This window comes from Petaurus breviceps, unplaced genomic scaffold (assembly GCF_028583685.1).
Source record: "Petaurus breviceps papuanus isolate PSGF00001 unplaced genomic scaffold, PetGlider_PUasm1.0 222718, whole genome shotgun sequence".
Lineage (NCBI taxonomy): Eukaryota > Metazoa > Chordata > Mammalia > Diprotodontia > Petauridae > Petaurus > Petaurus breviceps.
Window position 1 is genome coordinate 11,746 of NW_027185882.1, and position 24,591 is coordinate 36,336.

The following is a 24,591-nucleotide window of genomic DNA, read 5'->3' on the forward strand; positions in this document are numbered from 1 at the left end:
CCCCCATGGCAGCTTATTGGTCAGGTTATAAGGACGGATTGTATCAGCTGGAATGAAAAATGGTAAAGAGGACAAAGAAACAAATAAGAGAACGAAAAAAATCAGGTATTTTGCTTCCACCTGGATATAAACTTAGTTCTTTCTCTGGATGCACATTTTTCTCTCCATCATGTATCTTTTGGGATTGACTTATATTACTGCATTGGTGAGAAGAGTCCAGTCTATCAAAGTTGGTTATCACACATACGTTGTGTCTGTAATTGTGTACAAATTTCTCCTGGTTCTACTCTTCTCACTCAGCATCAGTTCTTTTAAGCCTCTCCAGGTAAATATGAAGACTGCCTGCTCCTCGTTTCTTATAGCACAGTAGTATTCTATAACATGCATATACCACAACTTGTTCAGCCATTCCCCAATTGATGGGCACCCCCTTAATTTCCAATTCTTTGCCACCACAAAAAGAGCTGCTATAAACATTTTTGTACATATGGGTCTTTCTCCCATTTCTATGATCTGTTTGGGATATAACCCTAGGAGTGGTGTTGCTGGATCAAAGGATATGATAGTATTTATAGCCCTTTGGGCATAATTCCAGATTGCTCTCTAGAAAGTCTGGATCAGTTCACAACTCTACCAACAATGCATTAGTGTTCCAGTTTGCCCACGTCCTCTCCAGCATTTGTCATTTTCCTGTTTTGTCATCTTAGCCAATCTGACTGGTGAGATGTGGTACCTCAGAGTTGTTTTGATTTGCATTTCTCTAATCACTAGTGAATTAGAGCATTTCTTCATGTGCTTATAGATAGCTTTAATTTCTTTCTCTGAAAACTGCCTGTTCATATCCTTTGACCATTTATCAATTGGGAAATGACTTGTATTCTTATAAATTTGACTCAATTCTCTGTATATTTTAGAAATGAGTCCTTTGTCAGAGACATAGGTTGTAAAGATTCTTTCCCAATTTCCCACCTCCCTCTTAATCTTGGTTACATTGGCTTTGTTTGTACAGAAACTTTTCAATTTCATGTAGTCAAAATTATCCATTTTATATTTTATAATGTTCTCTAATTCTTGTTTAGTCATAAAGTCTTTCCCTCTCCACAAGTCTGATAGGTAAACTATTCCTTGTTTTAGGAGACTGCTTACAGTATCAACCTTTATACCTAGATCATGAACCCATTTAGACTTGATTTTGGTATATGGTGTTAGATAATGGTCTATGTCCAGTTTCTGCCATACTATATTCCAGTTTTCCCAGCAGTTTAAACCAGGGTCTGGAGGTTTATCAAACAATACATTACTATAGACATTGGCTTCTGAATCTCGTGTGCCTAATCTATTCCATTGATCCACTCCTGTATTCCTCAGCCAGTACCAAGTAGTTTTGATGACTGCTGCTTTATAGTACAGATTGAAATCTGGTAAAGCTAGTCCACCTTTCCTAGCATTTTTTTCATTAATTCCCTTGATATTCTTCCAAATGAATTTTGTTACTATTTTTTCTAGCTCTATAAAGTAGTTTTTTGGTAAATTAATTGGTATGGCACTAAATATATAACTTAATTTAAGTAAAATTGTCATTTTTATTATATTAGCTCGACCCAGCCATGAGCAATTGATATTTTTCCAATTAGTTAGATCTGACTTTATTTGTGTGAAAAGTGTTTTGTAGTTATGATCATACAGGTCCTGGGTTTGTTTTGGCAGGTAGATTCCCAAATATTTTATAATGTCTGCAGTAACTTTAAATGGGATATCTCTTTCTATTTCTTGCTGTTGAATTTCATTAGAAATATATAGGAATGCCAAGGATTTATGTGGGTTTATTTTATATCCTGCAACTTTGCCAAATTTATTTATTGTCTCAAGCAGTTTTTTACTTGATTCTCTAGGATTCTCTAAGTATATCATCATATCATCTGCGAAGAGTGATAGCTTGGTCTCTTCTTTGCCTAACTTGATTCTTTTGATTTCTTTTTCTTCTCTAATTGCTACTGCTAACATTTCTAGTACCAGATTGAATAAGAGGGGTGATAGTGGGCACCCTTGTTTCACCCCTGATCTTATGGGAAATGCTTCCAGCTTCTCCCCATTGCATATAATACTTGCTGATGGCTTTAAATAGATGCTACCTATTATTTTAAGGAAGGCTCCATTCATTCCTATACTTTCTAATGTTTTTAATAGGAATGGATGTTGTATTTTGTCAAAAGCCTTTTCTGCATCTATTGAGATGATCATGTGGTTTCTGCTAGTTTTATTGTTGATATGCTCAATTATACTGATGGTTTTCCTAATATTAAACCATCCTTGCATACCTGATCAAAGTGTATTATTCTTGAGATAAGTTGCTGTAGTCTTTTTGTTAGTATTTTATTTAGAATTTTTGCATCTATATTCATGAGGGAGATTGGTCTATAATTTTCTTTCTCTGTTTTATCTCTTGCTGATTTAGGTATCAGTACCATATTTGTGTCATAAAAAGAATTTGGTAGGACTCCTTCTTCACTAATTTTCCCAAATAGTTTGTAGAGTATTGGAATCAATTGTTCTTTAAATGTTTGATAGAATTCACTAGTGAATCCATCTGGCCCTGGAGATTTTTTCCTAGGGAGCTGACTGATGACTTGTTCAATTTCTTTTTCTGAGATAGGATTATTTAAGTAATTTACTTCCTCTTCAGTTAATCTGGGCAACTTGCATGTTTGTAAATATTCATCCATTTCCCTAAGATTGTCAAATTTATGTGCATACAATTGGGAGAAATAATTCCTAATTATTGTTTTGATTTCCTCTTCATTGGAGGTAGATTCACCCTTTTCATTTTTGACACTCATAATTTGGTTTTCTTCTTTTTTTTTTTATCATATTGGTCTATCAATTTTGTTGGTTTTTTCATAAAACCAGCTCTTGGTTTTATTTATTAGTTCAATAGTTTTCTTAATTTCAATTTTACTAAACTCTCCTTTTGTCTTCAATATTTCTAATTTAGTATTTAATTGGGGATTTTTCTAGGTTTTTTAATTGCATTCGTTGAGCTCCCTTTTCTCTAATTTATTCACGTATGCACACAGTGATATAAAACTTCCCCTAATAACTGCCTTTAATGCATCCCACAGATTTTGGTATGTTGTGTCATTGTTATCATTCTCTTGAATGAAATTACTGATTGTTTCTATAATTTCTTGTTTGACCCACTCATTCTTTAGGATTAAATTGTTTAATTTCCAATTAGTTTTTAGTCTTTCCCTGGCCATATTGCATATTGCATATTGCATATAATTGTTATTGCATCATGATCTGAGAAGGATGCATTTAGTATTTCTGCCTTACTGCATAGAATTGTGAGGTTTTTATGCCCTAGAACATGGTCAAGGTGTTATTTTCTTGAGCATTTTTTGTGCCTCTTTTACCAAGCTGTTAATTCTCTTTCCATAATTTTCTTGCATGACTCTCATTTCCTTTCTTAATTTTCCTCTTTCTTGATTTTTAAAATCCTTTTGAGCTCTCAGAATTTTGGGCCCAGCTTTGCCACTAATTATATAACCTTTAACAAAGCACTTTCTGGATTTATTTTCTTTATAAAGGAGTTGAAATATATGACCCAAACTTTAGGTCTCTTCATATTAAATTTTGTGATTCTTATATGAGAAATCTGAGGAGGTAGGTGGATGTTCAAAGTCCATGAAATTTAAGTTCACTGAGACACAGGTTAGGAAGAGGTTGCAAAGAAGGGAAGACCTGACAAGGTGGAGGTTTAGAGTCAAAGTAAGTTAATTATACATGACCAATTAATCATGAGTTAGAAGAGTAAAATAAGCCAACTTTAGGCTTAGAATAGAAGACCTTCCAGTCCACACCCCTCATTTTACATATGAAGAAACTAAGGCCTAAGGAAGTTAAGTGACTTGCTCATGCTCAGGATTACATAGGAGGCAGAATCTGAATCCAGGTCCTCTTACTCTGAAGCCAGTGCTCTTTCTATATTTAACCTGGCTGTAGTACTGGGAACTGTTTACCCAATGAGAGACAATTGTTTTGATGTGTGGGTGAGTTGCTATAGGCCTCCTAGGAGCCTGACCTCCTTTGATTATTAACACATAGAACAGAATAAAAGGCTTTCACAAGCCTTATTTCTTCCAGTGGCATTGTTTTGTAATCTTAAATTGTTTATGCTGAGTTAGAAAAATATGCTTTTTAAATTTGTTATATGGGATCACTTTTTGGGTTGGGGAGGCATGCTGAAATTCTGTAGTTGTAAAAAAATCAAACATGTCAAAAACTTTTATTTAAAAAGTATGTTTTTCAAACTACTTGCTGTGTCTCTTTTTCTGGTTTTGTTTTCCCACTGATCATTCCATCAGTTATAATCCTTTACAATCTGACTAATGATCAATGTGAATTTATTTGTAGATCCTATATTCGAGTGCATGCTGCCATGATGGGGGAGGAGAGAGAGGGAGAAAATTTGAAACTCAAGGGACTGGAACTGAATGTTGTAAACTAAAAGTAAATAAACAAATCAATTTAATTAATTAAAAAATAAAATAAAAAGTATGTTTTGAGATTTAGCTTTAATGAGGATTTAGAGAATTAGGTCTGCTAGGACAACAGAAGTGGCCATTCAGCTTGAAAGACCACCAGTTTAATTACTTAGAAGTTTATGCTGAGATGTAATACTTTTCTTGGAATTGCCAAGAGTGTAATGGCATGGGTTTTTCCCCCAGAATGTAATAAATGATTCCTTTATGTGGGGAAGAACAATTTAAACATAAACACGCTGGGCCGATAGATTAGCACTTGAATTCCCAATAGCTTTTTGTGTGCAGATCTCATAAGTTAATTAGCCTATTGAGTTTCTTTTTTAGAACTGGTTCTAGTCCTCAGGTGTGGCCCTTTGACTGAATCCAAATTTCACAGAACAAATCCCCTTAAAAGGATTTGTTCTTGTAAAACTTGTACTCAGTCAAAAGGCCTTTATTATTGTTCTTCAGAAGCAGCTAGATGGTAGAAAAGTAGGTAGTGATCTGGGCCTGGGGTCTAGAAGACCCAAATCCAGCCTCAGGTACTTGCTAGCTGTCTGATCTTGGGCAAGTCACTCAGTGCTGTTTGCCTCAGTTTCCTTAACTGTAAAATAGTACCTATTTCCTAGGGTTATGAAAATCAAATGAAATATTTAAAGTGCTTAGCACATAGTGCCACAAAAATGCCCCTTTCCTTCAGCTAACCATGTTTTCCTGTATAATTTTGAAAACATTTAAGCATTTATAGAAACATAATTTCTAGTAAGTGAAGGTGAAAAATTACTGTCAGTAAGCACAGAGAAAGCTCACCGTTCCTACAACATTGAAACCAGGAGGGCTTCTAGATGATGGCCTTTAAAAATAGGAAAAGTCTTAACTTTTTTGATATCATCTTTCCCACTCATCCAAAAATATAGGAGATGAGTTGAGAACATTGTGTGTATTAATAGAGCTTGAATTCTTTTTTCCAGTTGAAAAATCATCCCCTTGCCTCCTTTCCCACTAGAGTGCCTAATTCTTTCCATTTTTTGGTCAGAATCGGCTGCACTCTCAACGGGTGTTACTTCTGCAAGGCACTGACAGCCTAAACCAAGCCACTCAGAGCATTGAACGCTCTCACCGGATTGCCACTGAGACGGATCAGATTGGTTCTGAGATAATTGAAGAGCTAGGGGACCAAAGAGACCAGCTAGAACGTACAAAGAGCCGGGTAAGTTCTGTTGAGGAAGAGGGTAGGGGCAAGTAAAGAGGTGAGTGAGATCTCTTTCATAAGAATCTATGCTCTGTTATCACTTAGGAATATACAAAAGCCAGAAACTACATTAGGTTCGTGTATTTGATACAGAGGTGAGACTTTAAATTTTCCTTTCTGTGAGTCTGTCTAGGGCTAAAGGTGAAGCTAAATTACCTTTTAAGGTAGATGTTTTCCCTTCAATATACAGATCTTTTTATTTTAGTTTCTGCGTTTATTGAAGAGGATAGAGATCCATTTTTCATTATGTATGTTGTTTGCCTCATTCCTTGAGAACAGGGATCTCTTACCTTCCTTTGTATTCCTAGCACTTAGTGCCTGGCACACAGGCACATTTAATAAGTGCTTGTTGATTTGATCAGGTTAGAACACTGTGAAGTGACTTTTAACTCCCCCAGAACTTCAAAGCCAGCTCTCTATTTCCTATGCTACATTGCTGCTTATTTATTGAAGAATGTCACAGGACTACTATTCCTTTTACTGATTTCTAATAGCTTTCTTTTCTGTGGGGAGAGACCTCAAAGTCACTTGACAAGAAAGGGTTTATTTTCCCATGTTTGAAGGTCAGGTTATTCTTTTGGCTATAGAAATAGCCCCATCTTCTTTTACTTTTAGCTGTGAGGGCTAGAATCATAAGTGACCTTGCAGACCTATGGGAAGATTTGATCTTGGTAGGCAGCTCATGTCCAGAAAGGTTCTGGAGAATGAAAATGTTCCTTATTTCCTACAGTCCCATTTCAAATTATTTGATTTGATCCCATAAGAATAAAAGGAGTGGTAATAGCAGAATTTAAAGCTGAGATCTGACCAAAGAATGATTAGTCAGAGCTGGGAAGGGAGATTGTGTTTAGGTCAACTCTCTCCAACCCAGTAACAGAATGGAGGAGCCTCCTTTTTGTCAGTGCTGTTTGCTCTTTCTCTAAGAGGACAGCAAGCCCTGATCAAGAGTTTCATAAAATGAGCTGGAGAAAAGACTAGTTGCCTGTGGTTCAAATTCTAGTCTTGCCAAGTGGATTGGTTGGATTTGAAAAGTGGGGAGTGAGAAAGGGAGATCCAGCCTACCATGGCTGGGTAGGAACAGATGGCTGAAGATGATTTATCTCTAAGAGGTACATCCTCATGACTTTCCTAGTCTTCCTTGAAGAGCACCAGAGAGACACCAGTGTTTTCTTCACTTGGGTGATTTGACAGTGGGTAACTTTTGATTGGTGGGGAAAACATTCGATTTAGAGGGGAAGGACTTGGATTTAAATGCTAACTTAGTATTTTCTATCTCTGTAAAATTTTTAAATATGCTTATTTTTTTTTGCTTTTTAGAGGGCAACTGGGGTTAAGTAACTTGCCCAAGGTCACACAACTAGTATTTTTTTGTGTGTGTTAAGTGTCTGAGGCCACATCTGAACTCAGGTCCTCCTGACTCCGGGACAGGCACTCTGCTTCACTGCGCCACCTAGCCTCCAATACTGCTTAATTTTTCTGTCCTTGTTTTCTCATCTGTAAAATAAGGATATAAATCCTCTGACAAACATTGCTCAGATTTGGCCAAACTTTACAGGTTTCAAAAAGAGCATTTAACAAATTCAATTTCTGCCATTCAGTTTCAGGCTTTTTTTTTTTTAAGTGTTTGTAAACAGTTAAAAGGAAGAGGTGGTTACTAAGAGCCAGCCATATAGAACATATTCATTTCCCTTTCTGGTAAGTTACAGCAATGATTTGGGTAGATTCTCATCAAAGGATTATTCTTGCCACTGTTATAAAGACAAATTTTTTGTGAAGCGAGGAAAACACATTGAGGGATAAAATTGAAATTCAGAAAGATCTTGGACAGGCTAACATAATTGGCAGGGACTCAAAATGTAACAGTTCAATGTAAATTTGTGCATCTGGGTTAAAAATACAAGTGTAGGATTAATGGAAGATAGAATATAATTCATTACAAAAAAATACTGGGCACAGTACTTTGTGTCAATCAGATTCAATCTGATGCAAAACGCATCAGTGATAGTCTAGCGCAAGGCTTCTTAAAACTTTTTCTACCCAGGACCCCTTTTTCATTTAGTTCATTGGCGTTGAGTGGCCTAAAATTGCATGCTGTGTTCAGAACTAAGGCTTGCAGTTGTACAATGCAACATGGGTGGGTGCTGCCTGAAATACCTTGGATTCCTTACATATTTGATTTGTAATTTGTAAATTTTGGTCATTGCACTTTCAGAAATCTTTTACATATTACCAAATTTTTCTCAACCCCATTTTTCTTGACCCGCAGTTCAAGAAACACTGGTCTAGTTGACCTATGCTTTGGCCAGACTGCATCTAGAATGTACATTTTAGGGGGAACATTGACAAGCCTAGAGTAAGTCCCAAGGAAGGGGGACAAAAATGGTGAGGAGTCTGGAAAACTGTCAGTTAAAGGACCTGAGAAAAGAAATGGACTTTGTTCCATCTCTCACCCTATACACTCAGCAGATCTCTCAGCTATCACATTTTTTAAAATTTAATCTACAATTGGAAGATAACTTGTTTTCTTCCCCCTTTTTTTTCAGCTGGTGAATACAAATGAAAACTTGAGCAGAAGCCGAAAGATCTTGCGTTCAATGTCTAGAAAGTGAGTTTAAAACTGGAGTGTTAATACTAGTTAGATTACATGTATAGTTACACTCTTACTCTTGTCATAATTAATAAATTCATGATGACATTCATCTCCAGGAAACATGGTGCAATGGAAAGATCTTTGGACCTAAATTCAGACCCTATTTTGCCATTAACTTATGTACCTTGTGCAAATCACAACCTCAATGTCTTCATTTGGAAAAATTAGGATTAGACTAGATTACTTCAAAGGACTCTTCCAGCTCTAAATCTTTGATCCCACAGACTGTTGATACATTTTTGGAAGCACTTTGATGGAAATGTTGCTGAGTGTAATATGGTAGATGAGGTGATTCAGTTCATTCTTTATCTTAGAATTAGACTGTATAAAAATACACTAAACCATTCTTTTCTGTTACAAAAATATCAACAGTGTATGGGAATATTTTCTTTTTTCCCTTAACTGTATAATAATCTAGAATTAACCCCCCATAAACTTTTTTTGGTCCTGCATCTCCATCAGTACATGATAACATTTACTCCAAAAATAGAAGTGTTTAAAGGATGAAGTAGGAAACCAGCCACTGGAGTGGGGGATGACATGTTAGATCTCTTTTTAGCCACTGTGTGGAATGATTTGAGACCAGGACACCAATTTGGAGGCTACTATAATAGTTTCAGGGATAAAGACCTAGACTAGTTTGGTGGCTGTGTGAGTAGAGCCATGAGAACATATGGGAGAGATGAAGTTAGAAACAAGATTTAACAGCTGATTAAATATGTGGGGTGAGGGTAGCAGTTTTGCAGCAGCCTACATAAACAGTTAAGCTATACCTTTATCCAGCTAAGGAGGGAGGAAAAAAATAAGATGTTTGATAGTCCCACATTTGGCTATTGTTGCTCCTTTTGTTATTAGTGGATTGCCTCCACCAGCAGGTGGCCTCACCTAGGGGTGTCTGCAGGGTGAAAGCAGTTGCAAATTGATTTTTTTTTTGTATGTAGTTTAGTTCTCTTGAGTTAAATGCTGATGAGAAAGATAAACATGGGCAAAGTGAGGCTCAGAGAGGTATATAATGTTCCCAGGACTGACAAGAATAATTTAACTGTTGAATAGTGAGAACTTGTGGAACAATCAGAAACAGATATGAGAGAACAAGGACAAGATTTTCCACTTAACTAAAATGAAGGGTCGGAAGGAGATGGAAGAGGACTTACGCTGCCCTAATGATACATTTTGGAAAGAGAATTATCACTACTCTGTTATATAGCCTGTTATATATATATATCTGTTATATATATATAGTATTGTACTAGATTATAGAAAACAGACCCAGCATACGTAAATATCATACTTTCATTTTTTCTCCCAGTCTTTAAACCAACCTTGAAACAAGTATTATCCCCATTTTACACTTAAGTTTAGTGAGTTTGTCCTTGGTCACACATAGCCAGTGACAGAGAGGAGAGATGGCAGATGTGACTTTGCATAGTGTTCATTCCACTAAACCACAATGCTTTTTCATTCTACCCAGCAGGGGCTTACAAGGCCTAATACTGTCCTTTTTCCATTTGTAGAGTGGCAACCAATAAACTGCTGCTTTCCACGATTATTCTTCTGGAGCTGGTCATCTTGGGAGGCCTAGTCTATTACAAGTTCTTTAGAAAAAAATGAAAGTCCCTGCCATCCCTGTGGATATCTAAATCAAAGATCTAAAGGACTAACTTCATTGCTATGGGCTAGCAGTTTAAGCACTTGGACTGTGACACTCAAACTGTGTATGTGAGAGAGAAGGCAAACTACTATTGGAAATGTGAATAGTAACAAGGCTGGGGTGTTATACCAAGGTAACAAATAATGTGTTTATTCTTTAAATTTAGAGTATTCTAATATATTAACTCCCAATGAACTTAATAAAGCCAGTTACAGAATACAGTAACATTTGGTCACTCAAAAATAGGAGGAATTTTTTTTTTAAACAATTGGGAGAAAAATGCTCTTATGAGGGTAGTATTGACATGGCCAATTTTAATATCCCTTTAAGTGCCTCTGTAGAACTCTGGAATGCCCATTGTGGAAAAAAAACACCGACTCCCTAAATTCGAACACATTCTTCACTGTCCGATTCATCTGGTGAACTAGGAGTGGGGAGATGGTCATAACCATCATGCCGTCCTTCCCTCTTCTGGCCGAAGCTGGAGGCTATCACATCCACAGCCAGTCCAGCTGTGGCCTTCACTTCCTCTGCTGAAGTAGCCAAGAGAGGATTGACTTCAACTAGATCCAGGGCTGACAGCAAACCTGAGGGAGCAGAGCCACACAAACTGTATGATATGATACTCCTACCAAAGAGGTCAGTCAGTAGGACTGGGAAAGAAAGGTAGCCAGCCTTGAACTGCTTATTGTGTTTTATGTCCCTCTACTGGAATATCGTTTTTGCTTTAGAAAGTAAAAGTGGAATTAGAATGAACTGGCTGGAGGGTGGCTGAGCAGACCAGAGGGAAATCACAGAGAATAGTACGTAAAGTTACTAGCCTAGTCAGATACCTAGCATGGTGCTTGTTTCTAGAGATTACCTAGTCTAACCCTTTCATTTTAAAAGACCCGTAGTCCAAGTCTTTTGACTTCTACTTCATCTTAAACAAAACGTGCTGCCATTAATGTTAACATTAGAAAAGAAATTTAAAAGTATTTGATTGGGATTATGAAATAAATAACATCAGGTAGCTAGGATGATACAGCCATCTATACTGTTTGACTAAGAGTTTTGTGGTTTAGTAGTTTCTACAAGAACATACATCTCCAGTCCTACAGTGACAAGAAACCCACAGGAAGGTTTCTGCATTTTTTTTTTTGCTAACCCCAGTTAGCCTTCTACAAATATCCCCCTGAAATAAGAGGCTATTGGCTACTCACATATCTCTCTTTTTTTTTTATTATTTCTCTATCTTTAAAAAAAAATAAAATTAAAACCCTAAGACCTTAACGTGACCTTTCCTTTTCTAGATGTTTAAGAGCAAACCTGTGATTACTCTAATATCACTCAAGGTGGTTTCTGTTTTTGCCATACAAAAAAGTGTTACTTTTTCCCCAAGGATTTTACCTTCTATACTTTTTGTATTGAGGAGGAGAGGAATTAATGCAGAGAAAACCAGTATCCACATTTTTCCTTCTGGTCTGAGGAAGCTCAACTTCCGTTCTGTATAATTATGACTGAGAGGAAAAACAGTCAAAGCTAGAGATTATGGAGGGGGGTGGGGTAGAACTTGACAAGTCTGTTTCTCTAAAGATTTACACTGTCTGGCTAGTGAAAACATAGAAATGTTTTCTTCCTCATTAGGAAGACTTCGACTAGTTCTCTAGCTTTTCCTCCTGACTCCAGGGCCGGTGCTCTACTCACTGTCAAAAATCTAGAACTAGAGAAATGGTTCACGTATTACCTTGTCATTCTTGTGGGCAAAGCTACCCTGATCACAGTGTTCCATTATATGTGCTAGCCTTCTATAGATTTTATTTGATTAAACCAAGAAACCTGCCCAGAACTCTACTGCTGAGTAAATGGGGTTTGTATTAGAATACTTGCTTCCATGGAACAAGAAAGTTTTAATTTTGATGGGACTTAAAAATTCTTCTAGCTGGCTAGGCATCCATTTTCAGTTTATTAAGAAACATCTGGGGAAAGAGGTTTGTTTTTTTTTGTGAGAGAGGGAAAATAGGAGGACTTACCAGAGCAGTAATGCTATAGGGGCTCAGGTTACTGAGCTGTTAAATTTCTCTGTTAAGTCCCTGTGGCTTTTTAAGCCATTTTATTAGTTGGGGAGGATTATGTTGATGTAACATGTATGAATGTAAGTAGTCTCCCTTTTGATATAATACAGTGTTTAAAGTCCAAATCAAAGTCTGTAACATGGAACATTGAGCAAATATCCTACAGGTAAGAGTTCAAACAAATTTTTCTGCACTTAGTCGCTACATACCTGTATTATGTATCTCCTCTGTAATATACATGCCTTCCCGGTAAGTCAACCCACCAACAACTGGAGTCCCTGTTGCTGGAGCCAGTGAAGGGTCGAAAGCATCAATATCAAAGCTTAGATGAATTGGTCTTTGTTTTCTAGACAGAAATGGGAAGAATTTATCATTTAAGTCATACTTTGATCTGCATCTGTCCAGTGGTTCTGTTAACTTCCTGCTGCATCCAGGAATTTGGTCTCCTGAACCTGCAGATTAGAAATTATTCCTTTTCCTGGAAGTATCTATTTTCAGTCTTTAAGAAGGTAAACTGTCTTAAAACAATCTTGACTTATTCTGTATGCCTGGAAGAGAAAGACCCAGAGTCTTTACCGAAGACCCTAATGCTATTGGGAACTGTGCACAAAAAGAATTCTTTACTTCCATTGAAGTAACCTGACCCCGATGAGCTATTCAGGCCACTGATGTAAATTAAATTGGGTTAATCTGGATTACAGTTTCTGTTGTTCTCTAGCCAGGCACAGGCATGATTTGACTCTGACCTTAACTTACACACCATATCTTATTACCTTTTCTGGTTCAGGCATCAGTTGATCCCAGCTATCTAACGACTGAAATTGAAATGTGAGGATGAGGCATATGAAGTGCTCAAATATTCTTTTTTTGTGACATAGCATAATACTAGATGGCAATCCACTTAATAGTGAAGATCTAGTATTAGGGGAAAAGGCTGACTTGGAAATCTTGAATCTGATTCCAAGTACCTTTCTAGAATCCTTCCTCAACTTCAAAAAAACTCAATGAAACTGCTTTCAAGGAAACAGGCATTTTTAAAAACAAACATCTGTAATGGCTGTTACATGAAATTTTATATTGGAAAGGCATAAAATTATAGGTTGTTCTCTTATACTTGAAGCAGCCTCTAATACTACATAGAAATAAACTCTTAGGGGCAGCTAGGTGGCACAGTGAATAGAGCACCGGCCCTGGAGTCAGGAGGACCTGAGTGCAAAGCCAGCCTCAGACACTTGACACACTTACTAGCAGTGTGACTTTGGGCAAGTCACTTAACCCAAATTGCCCTCCAAAAGGCAAAAAAAAAAAAAAAGAACCGACATCCCAATTAACAGATTGAAGATTGGACTACAAATCCCTGCACTATTACCCCCCTGGGACGTAAGTATCCAAACGCTGCTCTATTATAGTTGCTTACTTGCTGATCAGTCGATCAAATGTCTGCTCCATGACCTTCTGAATTCCAAGGCAGTCAATGTCTCTCATTGAAAAGTATAAGATGCCATATTTTTTAAGAATAAAACTGGTAAGGCAAAAAAAAAGGAATCCTGAGTTAATGATCTGGTTTTAACTCATGCATATTCAGGGGTTCCAAAGTAGTTTATTCATTCCCAATACAGTTTACATTTAAAGATGATTCCCTATCAAAACACACGACAGCAACTTACCCAAATGGAAGACAATTATTAACGAAAAATCGACCAACCTTTTGAGGAAAAACCATCTATTACAAATTTTGTGGGAGAACCATGTCAAGTTGAATTATTTTGATTCCTGTCACATTTCTTATATCCTTTTAGTTAGCCAAGTGATTCAGAATGATGGAGTAGAAAGAACACTAGGATTTAGAACCTATAAGAACTTGAATAGGTCTCTTCTGGACAATGGCCAGGGTGCTTAGGTTCCCCAAGTAAAAATGGGACTAATTTTTAGACTGCCCACCTCATAGGGTTGTTGTGAAGAAAATTATTTATAACATATACACATTTAAGAGATAAATGTGAATTAAAATTTGTAGTAATAGTAGAACAGTCAAAAATCCACCAGCCAGGAAGAATTTCTGGTTGACCTAGCGAACCTACAAAGCATAGGCCGAGGTGAATAAGATCCAGAACCCTTAGGTAAGGGGAGTTGAATATGTTCTTGAAGGGAAGAGACAAGGAGGTTCTGACCCAGAAGCAACTGGAATGGGTTAGCTTTAGTTAAGGATTGAGATGAGAAGCTTAGGTGCTACTTAGTCTAGTTTAGGAGAGTTTAAAAAAAAAAAAGAAAAAGAAAATGCCTAGACTTCTAATTACCCCAACTCTGGTACCACGTTATTTCCATTTTTGCTCTTGGTCTAGAGCAGAAGTGTCAGACTCAGGCAGCAAAACTCTTGAAGCACCAGATAAAAAATTAGGAAATGTTTTAACAAAATTAATTAGAATACAGAACAACATAAATAATGTTAATTTGGGGTTTTTTTTAGGACTTGTGGAGGAACACAGAATGGGAAGAAGGGAATAGATTCTAAGACATTCTAAGAATACCTGCTTCTTGGCAGTGGTGGGGAGATTAGGGTTTGGGTAAGATCTCTGAACTGAAAGAACAAAGCTCAAAACAAGCAAGGTCCAGAAGGCCCAGAACCTCAAGAACAGAAGGCACAGTCTCCCTGGATCATCTCCAAAAGGAGGAAGCTGATGCCTGGGACACTGTCAGAGGGTCAAATAAGGCCTAATGGCCATGACAATCATTTACAAATCTTACTGTTCAGCAGGATCCACATCCCTTAGGCCAATATACACAATATCTGGGGATGAGAGGCAGGGCTTGATCCAGGAGAATCCTGGGAGTGATGGCACCTAAGTGAAAAAGGGGAGGGGGGGGGAAAGCTTAAGCTTTGTTTACTGTAAGAACCCTCCTAATGCTAATTAACCATATCACTCTTTCCTTCATGATATTTCCATTTCAGAATAGAGCAGTCAGTCAAGTATAGAATGGGGCTAAGAGCTTCAAATAATTTCATGGGGTGGGAGCTGTTAACAAAATTCCTACTTTTATTTTTTTGGCAGCCTGCAAACCCTTAGTCACTCCTGCTGAAAGTCAAGAAATTTCCCAATCTCAAAGAAAATCATGAAAATGGAAATTTACTTTACACAGGACTGTAAGAAGTAGCTCTGTTGGGGCAGCTAGGTGAATAGAGCACCAGTCTTTAAGTCAGGAGGACCTGAGTTCAAATATAGCCTCAGACACTTGACACACTTACTGTGTGACCTTGGGCAAGTCACTCAACCAACTGCCTCAACTTCCCCCCTCAAAAAACAACAGAAGTAGCTCTGTTGGCCCAAAACATTCTGATTGTTTTAATCATTTAAAAATTAATTCTATTTAATAATTAATTAAATTATTAAATCATTTTAAAACTATAGATATGATTTCAAACACGAAAATAATTTCATTTCTGCTGCATTCATGAGACAGCTTTTGCTATCTACTTTTTACTCCTATCATTTCCTGAATGTGTGAAAAACAGATTGGGACATGCTGACCTGGAAAAATACCTGGCAGCCACTTGCTGTAAATAGTTACTAAAAACAGCAGTATAGTTTTCCAAAAGGGAATAACATCTTCCCTAGATTGGAAGGTACCCTCAGTTTTTCATTAACTAATCTCAACAGGATAAGTACTGCTGATTAAGTCCTTCTCTGCTGCTTTGAATGTTACAGAACTGTTTACGGATCAGATCCTAGTGAAGCCTAACTAGGGCTGTTTCAAGCTGCTGATGGCAAAAGCTCAAGCCTGCTATGATAAATAGCCCTTATATTATACTGTTTTGCTACTTGTCCTGATTTAACTCCCTTCTAAGAGAAAGGATGAGCCAGAGTTTTAACAGTACTTTTAATATACACCTGAGCTATTCAAGAAGGGCAAGGAAGGGTAGTACCTCCTGTACCAAAAGAGGGTAAAGGTAGAAGTGCTAATGGGGTGATGATAAAGTTTGTCCTTTATACACGATATTATAGTTCAGAAGGCAATGCACACCCAACACCACAACGAGGGTAACCTTTGCTGTCTACAGTGCCAGAAGAAATGATAGGTCCCAACTTCCCCATTCACAAAACTGCATCCTTAAGGAAAATAGTTCTCCAGTGAATAACAGAAAGGTTGTGGTGATTGTGGGAGCAATATTCTTTCCTTCCCTACTTAGGATGGGAAATTGTAATACATCTACTCCACAACTGCCTCCCAAAGCCTGGATAATTAGTGCTGTGTTTACCTATTTGAGTACCTATAACATTCTGGTAACCAGTTGAACCTACTGACCTTGTCCTGCAGTTCTCTGAGAAGAAAGGAGACTGGCTGTCCATGCAGACTCCCAGATGAAGTGGTAAGGGGTGTATTGATGTCAGCATGAGCGTCAACCCAGATAACACATAAGTCTGGGCAGTGTTGGACATGGCCACTAATGGAACCAATTGCCAGACTGCAAAGAAGAAATGTAGTAAAAATAAAATGCCTCTAAATCTCACATTCTGTATTTTAGACAAAAATTGAAAACTGATGAGGCTGGATTTGTTGGATAACGCAGAACAAGTGATGAAGAGAGTATTTCAATGACCGATAGGATAATTATGAACCAAAACCAGGTCAGGAGTATCATGCTGGCTCAATTAGGAGTGATACAGTCTGGTGCAGAGTACAAGTAAGTGGATCCAAGAAAACAGCACATACAATGATTACATCAATGGAAGTGAAAAGAACCGGATAATCAGAAGTGAATGTTGCAGAGTCAAGGAACAAGCTTGGCTATAAAGAGATATACAAAGCCACCCCACACCACTTCATTGGCAGAAATAGGAAGTCCACAGTTGCGGTATATCCTACATAAATTTTCAGAGTTTTTCTATGTGTTAATTGATTTTGCTAATTTTTTTCCCCCTTTAAAGAATATTTCTTGTCATATGGGATGACTCTGTAGGAGAGGGAAATTATTGATAATGGAGAAATTCTGGTAATGAAAAAAAAAAATCAATAAAATTTATAAGTGATATAGGTGTTCACTCATTTCATAACTATGGAGAATCCATGTGTGTATATATGTATGTATGTGTATATATAAATTCCAGATAGTCCTACAGGACTATTTCTGCCTTAAGCAGTAGGTTCAAAGTGTCAAACATTTGCTAATTTAGGAAATTCAAAAATTTGAACCTATAGCTTCTTAAATAAGATGAAAATAAAACACCCTAGACTATCCTAGAATTTCAAAAGGAACCAAAAAAAGTTTTGCTTATTTTTCTTTTTTTTACAACAGAAAAATATTGGGAAATTATTTTTTTAAAAAGGCACCAAAATGAAACATTCTTTAAAAAAAAAACTAAATATGACAAAAATTAGCACTATTAACTAAGCCTACTGATTTTTTAAAAAATAATTTTAAAAAACCTTTTTTTGTGACAGTTTTACATTGGATTTACATGTTATCCCGATACCAAAAGCATTTTTTATTCCCCATGCCAATTCCTTTCCATGTTCAGTGTTTCCTGGAAGTAATGAAAACCTTGTGACCTATCCACCAACCTGGAAAAAAGAGAAAACAATTCAAGAGTAGTTGGGTACAGTCTGTGGGCTCACAATCAGTGAGATCCATCACTTTTTTTTTTTTAAGCAATCAAGGTTAAGTAACTCGCTCAAGGTTATATATAGGGCCAGTTATTTCTGGGTGGGTGCTAAGTGTCTGAGCCTGGATTCGATCCCCAGGTCATCCCGACACTGGAGCTGGTGCTCTTACTCGCTGTGCTACTTGGCCACCCCGAGATTCATCACTTGTTAAACCCAGTGATTATGAGCTCAAAGAATTGCAATAAGCTGTTTGAGGATACAGACTTGTCATCTTTTTAGCTCAACCTTTCCCTTTTCTCCAACTTTGCACATTACCTCATACAGAGCAGGCTCTGAATACACACTGGTTGAATTTAAAGCATTTTATAGTAGGTAGAACACCAGAACTGCTATTTATAATAAACAATATATAAAAATATATGTAACATCTACTTAAAATGTAAAGCTAAATATCAGCCACATTCATAAACTGGAATGAAGAATCTTGATTTAGGAGAGGATCTGATGATGAAATATGTCCCTCAGTATGCAGGTGTGAAATGTAATCATTTGACGCTGGTTCTAACATATTTTGTGCACTGTAAAAAGTGATGTAAAGAATAAAGAGAACTAGCTGTATGACCTTGGGCAAGTCACTTAACCCCAACTGCCCTACCTTCCCCTCTCCAAAAAAAAAAGACCTATCCCATTTTGGGGTGGTTAGGTGACACAGTGAATAGAGCACTGGCCCTGGAGTCAGGAAGACCTGAGTTCAAATCCGACCTCAGACACTTGACACACTTACTAGCTGTGTGACTTTGGGCAAGTCACTTAACACCAATTGCCCTCCAAAAAGAAAAAAAAAAGAATAAAGAGAAATTTTATAAGGTGAGTGAAGGGATACAAAAATTTATAAAACAACTTGAGTAATGTGAAGGAAAACAGCCTTGAAAGAAGACCAATAGTGAAACATTCCTCCTCCTACCTCAGGAGAGAAGTGCTTATTTTCAGACGTGATCAATGTATTGACTTCTTTTCTGAATGATATTCATTACCAGGCAAAAATCTACTTTCTAGAGTATACATGGAAATCCATGATAACTGACAGTGATAGAAACAACATTGTAGGAAGTTTTTTGGTAAAGGATGGTTCAATGGATGGGGGCAATATATGTTAAAGGGAGGTGGTGGTGGTGGTGGTGTCAAAGCAAAATTAACAATTTAAGGGGTGGAGTATCCAAGCCCCTTTTCCTTACCTCTCTTTCCACCAAAGCTTTTTTTACCTGCTGCTAACAAGTTATCAATTTGAGATTCACCTTATGTTTTATCCTCCCCTTCTTCCCCCCCCCCAAAAAAAACTCCCCTAGCTTGCCTGGGATAGGTGACAAATGGAGAACGTTAAGGAATCTATGAAGTATGCTTGATAACCACTGCAATACAGATAGCTAGCAGGACAGAGGTTATGTACAGATTGATGTTGACAGATTAATTGGGAGTTGACTGAAAAGACAAGGAGAACTGCCTACTGGAAACAGCACTGAGCTGTGAGGTAGGTAGGATTCTTGACTTCTAGTTGCTTCACTGCTGCCTTAATGCCTATCTACGTTTGGATTTTCCAGTAAGAAATTCAACAAATTCCATTAACTTCAATAAGCATTTTAAGCATTCACTACACTCCAGCCTCCTGGCCCCTCTTTCTCCTTTTGAAGCCTACGTATCTTCTCTCAGGCTCCAAGCCACACAGACATCTTCCCTTTTCGAAATCCCTACTTAGGAATTACATCTTGACTTTTTTTTTTTTAAAGCAACTGGGGTTAAGTAACTTGCCCAAAGTTATACAGCTAGTTATTTTGTGTGGGTGTTTTAAGTATCTGAGGCCGGAACCAATCCCGGGTCCTCCCAACTCTGGGGCCAGCGCTCTTAGTCACCGCTCCACCTAGCAGCCCCTATATCTTGATTTTTATGTACAAGCATGAATTCTTCCTTAAAGATTCCTTGAACCAAATCCCACATCTTTCATCCTTCATTGATTGCCAAGCACTGGCCTTAGCAAATGGGTACACAGTAAATAGTGGCTAACTGATGATTAAGAATACTAATAATCAGCTCCTCAAAGGCCTGAACTGTAGACAGACCTTCAAAACTGTTAGCAGAAACACCAATTATGTATGATTGACAATTACACTGGTTTAACCTCTCAGGTGTGAAAGCACACCAAACTAAGGCATTAGTTATGTTATCAAACATTAATATTATTACAGTGTTCTAGGAGGTTTTGGTTTCAATTTAGTCTAAGACCTAGTCAGTCTTCCTTAATAGAAGACTTGATCAATTATCAGTTTCCTAATTTCCAGTCTAAAATGGGGAGGTCCCTAGGCACAGCCCTAAGATTCTTTGACTTCATTTATGAAGTACTTTTATTTTATCTTTATACAGTTAAAGCATAGAAATTGTAAGGATTATAAAGTATAAACATGCATCATCTCATTTAATCTCCACAACAACCCTGTGATGTAGTTTATTCCTTATAAGAAAGCTGACAAACAAGTAATTTTCCCAAGGTGACATGTATGGATATGCAGGCTAAGCTAGGGGACTAAAGTGTCACCTGTACATTCCACTCACCTGTGGTCTCCTCCCACAGTGAGGCATCGATGACCAGAAGACACAGCCCTGCTAACTGCCTCTGCCAGCTCCTGATTGGCAAGGCCCACCGAGCGAGGATTCACAATCAAATTGTTGTAGAGCTCATCATGGGTCACAGGGGTGAAACTCAGATCTCCCACATCATTTACCTGGCAACCTGAGAGCCAAAGGGAGGAAAGGAAGAAGGTTAACTGTGCATTCTCTATTGGCACTTCTAAAAGTTAGGGTCAGGAACAATAAAATTGCTGTTCTTGTATTGTATTGCATTTTCAGAGGGTTTTTTTTTGCTTTAGAACTACAAAGGAATAGAAAGACCAGGCTCTACTATGAGCTATTTAAATGGCCTGAGACTCAGTTTCCTCAACTGTAAAATGTGGAAGTTGTTCTAGATTTCTAAGGTCACTCCTAGATCCAAGTCCTGCAATATCTATCTTCTAGGTAGGGACCTGTAAGCTAAAGTGAGTTTCTAAATAGGAGAATGCTGCTTCTAAACAGTGTTTTAAGATTTAATCTGGCAAGGTTGACAATGTACTTTATGAATCATTATCTTTTAGAGAGAATATGTTTTATGTTCTATATATCTTTTTCAAGGGAGATCAAAGATCATTTCAGTCTTTAGGAGTGATAATGAAAGGATCAAATGTTGCTGAGATAATAGGAGGAATATTTACATTTTATACACCCTCCTCCAAAGGTCACATTACACCTTACCTGCAAATTCTGACATAATACTGACATGCACAACTACAAACTACTACTTTCCCTTCCTTTAAAGGGTCATTTTATACATGTTAACCACACAAGCTTCTCCTCTACTTCATAATACAGTCTTAGGATCAAAACCAACAAGCTTTCAGTCTGAAAGCCATTTCTACTTTGGTGCAGCATAGTATTTGTGAAAGAATGAATATGAATTTCTCTACAGAAAGGAAACAAATTCTTGGCACAAATATTAGCAATTGATTGCAGTGGCAATTTTGAATTTTAAGTATGTAAAACACCTGTTTTCTGGGGTTGCTCATTTTCTTCCCAAATAATGAGTCAGTCAATATTAAGATCCTATAACCTACATGTACACTCTAAGCAAGAAATGGCCTCCTGATAGAAAGGTTGGGGATATGACCCTATCAGCTGTTAGAGCAGAAGAGAGGATTTTGTCTAGTTCCTACTGTGGGCTGCATACCAGGGAAACTCAAGTACTGTGAAACAGTAGTATTCCATGTGATCCTGTTCTGCCTCTCCTCTCCAGTTGGGTCCACTAGATGGTGCAGCAGATAGAGCACTGATCTGGAGTCAGGAATACCCCAGTTCACATCTGCCTCAGATACTAGCTGTGTGACCTTGAGCAAGTCACTTAACCCTAGTTGTCTTAGTCTAGTATGAGGATAAGATACATGCGTAACTCTAAAACAATGATGCATTAAGTACATAAGCTGAAAACAAGTTACTGTGTCAGCAAATTTCAAGGGGAAGGGACATATCACAGAAGGCCTGGAGGAGGCAGCATCTAAACTGGGCTTAAAAGGATAGGTGGCAAATTAAATAGGCAAAGGAAACAAAGAAGTGGGAAAATACTTAATAGTGTTGGGCTAAAGTAAGAGAAGAGACATGTCCAATTTGGTTGAGGTATAGAGGATAGGCAGAGAAGCAATAAGCAGAGTGGGGAATGCTGGTTGGTGCCAGGCAGGAAAGATGCTGAATGCCAAGCTAAGAAGCTTGAATTTTTAATCAGGGAAGCAAGAGAGAGCCACTGAATATTTTGTTTTGTTTTTCACTTGAGGCCTGATATAACCATATGGCACAAGGGAAATTATTCTGGCAGTGGTATGAAAAGTATAGAGAGGAGAATGAAGGTGACTACTTTGAAATGTAGAAATAGGAATAAAGAGAAAGGGATGAATGTAAGAGGTGTCAACACACAGAATTGGTAGGACTTAGTAACTAATCAGATTTGTTCTTCAGTTGTGTGCAATTCTTCATGACTCCATTTAGAATTTTCTTGGCAAAGATACTGGAGTGGTCTGCCATTTTCTTCTCCAGTTCATTTTACAGATGAGCAAGCTGGATAAAGTGACTTGCTCAAGGTTATACAGCTAATATCTGAGGCTGGATTTGAACTGGGGTATTCCTGACTCCAGGGTCAGTGCTCTATCCTCTGTATCCAATGGGAAAGGAGGGGATTACATGGAATATTACAGTTCCATAAGAAATGATGAATAGGTGGATTTCAGAAAAAACTGCAAAGACTCACATAAATTGATGCTTAGTGAAGTGAACAGAACCAAGAGAACATTGTGCACAGTAACAGCAACATTGTGTGGTAACTGACTTTAACAGACTTGGCTCTTCTCAGCAATGCAATAATCTAAGACAATTCTAAAAGACTCATGATAGAAAATGCTATCCACATCCAGAGAAAGAACTATGGAGTCTGAATGCAGATCAAAGCATATTATTTTTTCCCTTTTTTTTCTTTCTCATAGTTCTTCCCTGTTCTGATTCTTTCACAACATGATTAACGTGGTAATACAGTTAATATGACTATACATCTATAGTCTATAGCAGATTGCATGCTGTCTTGGGGAGGGGGAAGAATTCAGAACTCAAAATCTTATAAAAGTGAATGTTGGAAACTAAAAATAATTTTTTTTTTTAAAGGAAGGAAAGGGGTGGCTAGGTGCAGTGAATACAGCACCGGCCCAGGAGTCAGGAGGACCTGAGTTCAAATCCGGCATCAAACACTTAACACTTAACTAGCCTTGTGACTTGCCCTCAAAAGGAAAAAGGATTACAGCCAAACTGCACAATCCCAAAATCCTAAACATGGGAGATTGGGTGAATGGTGTTTCAGTAGTGAAGTCAGAAAGAGAATCAACTTTAAGTCCTTCAGGGAAATTGTTCCATCCATTATATACTGTTAATAATTAAAGAAGTAGGGGGAGTCAAGATGGTGGAGTAAAACAGGACCTCCGCGAGGCTCCAGCTTCCACCTCCCCCAATTTGTATAAAAGGGGACTCTGAACAAACTTTGGAGCTACAGGACCCACAAAATGACACAGAGAAGCTAACCTCTCACTGAGGACAGCCCAGCAGGCCGGCAGGAATCGGCCAGTGCAGCACTCTGGGAGCCAAGCCCAGGCCTGGGTGAGGCAGAGGTTTTAGTCCCAGGGCGGGCCTGACCAGCTGGAGGGACTCCAGATCACCAGCAGCTGTGGCCATCCAGAATTATCAACACAAAGTGGTCAGTGCAGTGTGGACTTTGGGACCAGTAGTTGGGATAGCAAGCCACTGAGACGCCCTGGCTTAGCTGGCGCCACATTGCAGCTTCAGCTCCTGTCCTGCCGAGTGTAAGGGGACCAAGTGATCAGTCTGAGGGGTAATCGCTCTTGCTTTAACCTGCTTGGATGTGGATTGCAGTCTAGGGTGGAGGTCCTGGGGTGTGTGACCAGCTTGCCAGAGCGTGAGGAGGCTTCAGAGAGGGCACCCAACTAATACCTCCAGCAGCTGAGAAAACCTCAGCGTTTAGGACAGAAGCTCCCCTTTCTGGTGGCAGAGTCCTACTGTGGCAAAAAGCCCAGGGGTCAAGTGACTGAGGGGCGACATGACCAGACAAAGGAAGCAAAACAAACAGGAGAGTTCAACATTAGACTCCTATTTTTGAGACAAAAAGGATCAAAGCATAATACGGGAGGAAGACAGTGAAGTCAGAACTCCTGCACCAAAAGCTTCAAAGGAAAATACAAGCTGGTTACAGGCCATAGAGGACTTTAAGAAGCAGATAAGAAAGAGAAGTGGAGGAAAAATTGGGAAGAGAAATGACAACGATGCAAGAAAATTATGAAATGAGAGTCAACAGCCTGAAGGAAAATCACACCTTAAAACACAGACTAACTCAAATGGCAAAAGAGGCTCAAAAAGGCAATGAGGAGAAGCCATCAAAAAAGCCAAATTTGCCAGATGGAAAAAGAATCTCAAAAGCTCAATGAGGAGAATAAATCCCTCAGATTTAGAATGAAGCAAAGGGAAGCTAGTGATTTTATGAGAAATTGAGATGATGTTAAACAGATCCAAACAAATGAAAGAATAGAAGGCAATGTGAAATATCTCATGGGAAAAACCACTGACTTGGAAAATCGATCCAGCAGAGATAATTTAAAAATTACTGGACTACCTGAAAGCCATGATCAAATAAAGAACCTAAAAATCATCCTCCAAGAAATTCTCAAGGAAAACTG

At 38.0% G+C, this 24,591-nt stretch overlaps 2 protein-coding genes across 3 annotated transcripts in view; one reads left to right on the plus strand and one right to left on the minus strand.

Annotated features, from left to right (window-relative positions):
• Positions 1-10,301, plus strand: part of VTI1B (vesicle transport through interaction with t-SNAREs 1B) — a 20,818-nt gene extending 10,517 nt beyond the window's left edge. For both annotated transcript variants that reach the window (XM_069094913.1, XM_069094911.1), the window contains 3 exons: positions 5,560-5,733; positions 8,319-8,380; positions 9,940-10,301. In XM_069094913.1, the coding sequence (XP_068951014.1) occupies positions 5,560-5,733; positions 8,319-8,380; positions 9,940-10,036 (333 nt within the window). In that variant the 3' untranslated portion in view covers positions 10,037-10,301. The remainder of the gene's footprint in view (positions 1-5,559; positions 5,734-8,318; positions 8,381-9,939) is intronic.
• On the minus strand, positions 10,198-20,574 carry LOC138166433 (arginase-2, mitochondrial-like; the record flags this gene model as incomplete). The annotated part of the gene is made up of 6 exons (XM_069094910.1): positions 10,198-10,663; positions 12,340-12,476; positions 13,548-13,652; positions 14,876-14,970; positions 16,433-16,592; positions 20,336-20,574. Coding segments are annotated over 6 exons (942 nt in total), but the record flags the coding sequence as incomplete, so codon positions are not given.
• Between the last annotated feature and the right edge of the window lie 4,017 nt (positions 20,575-24,591).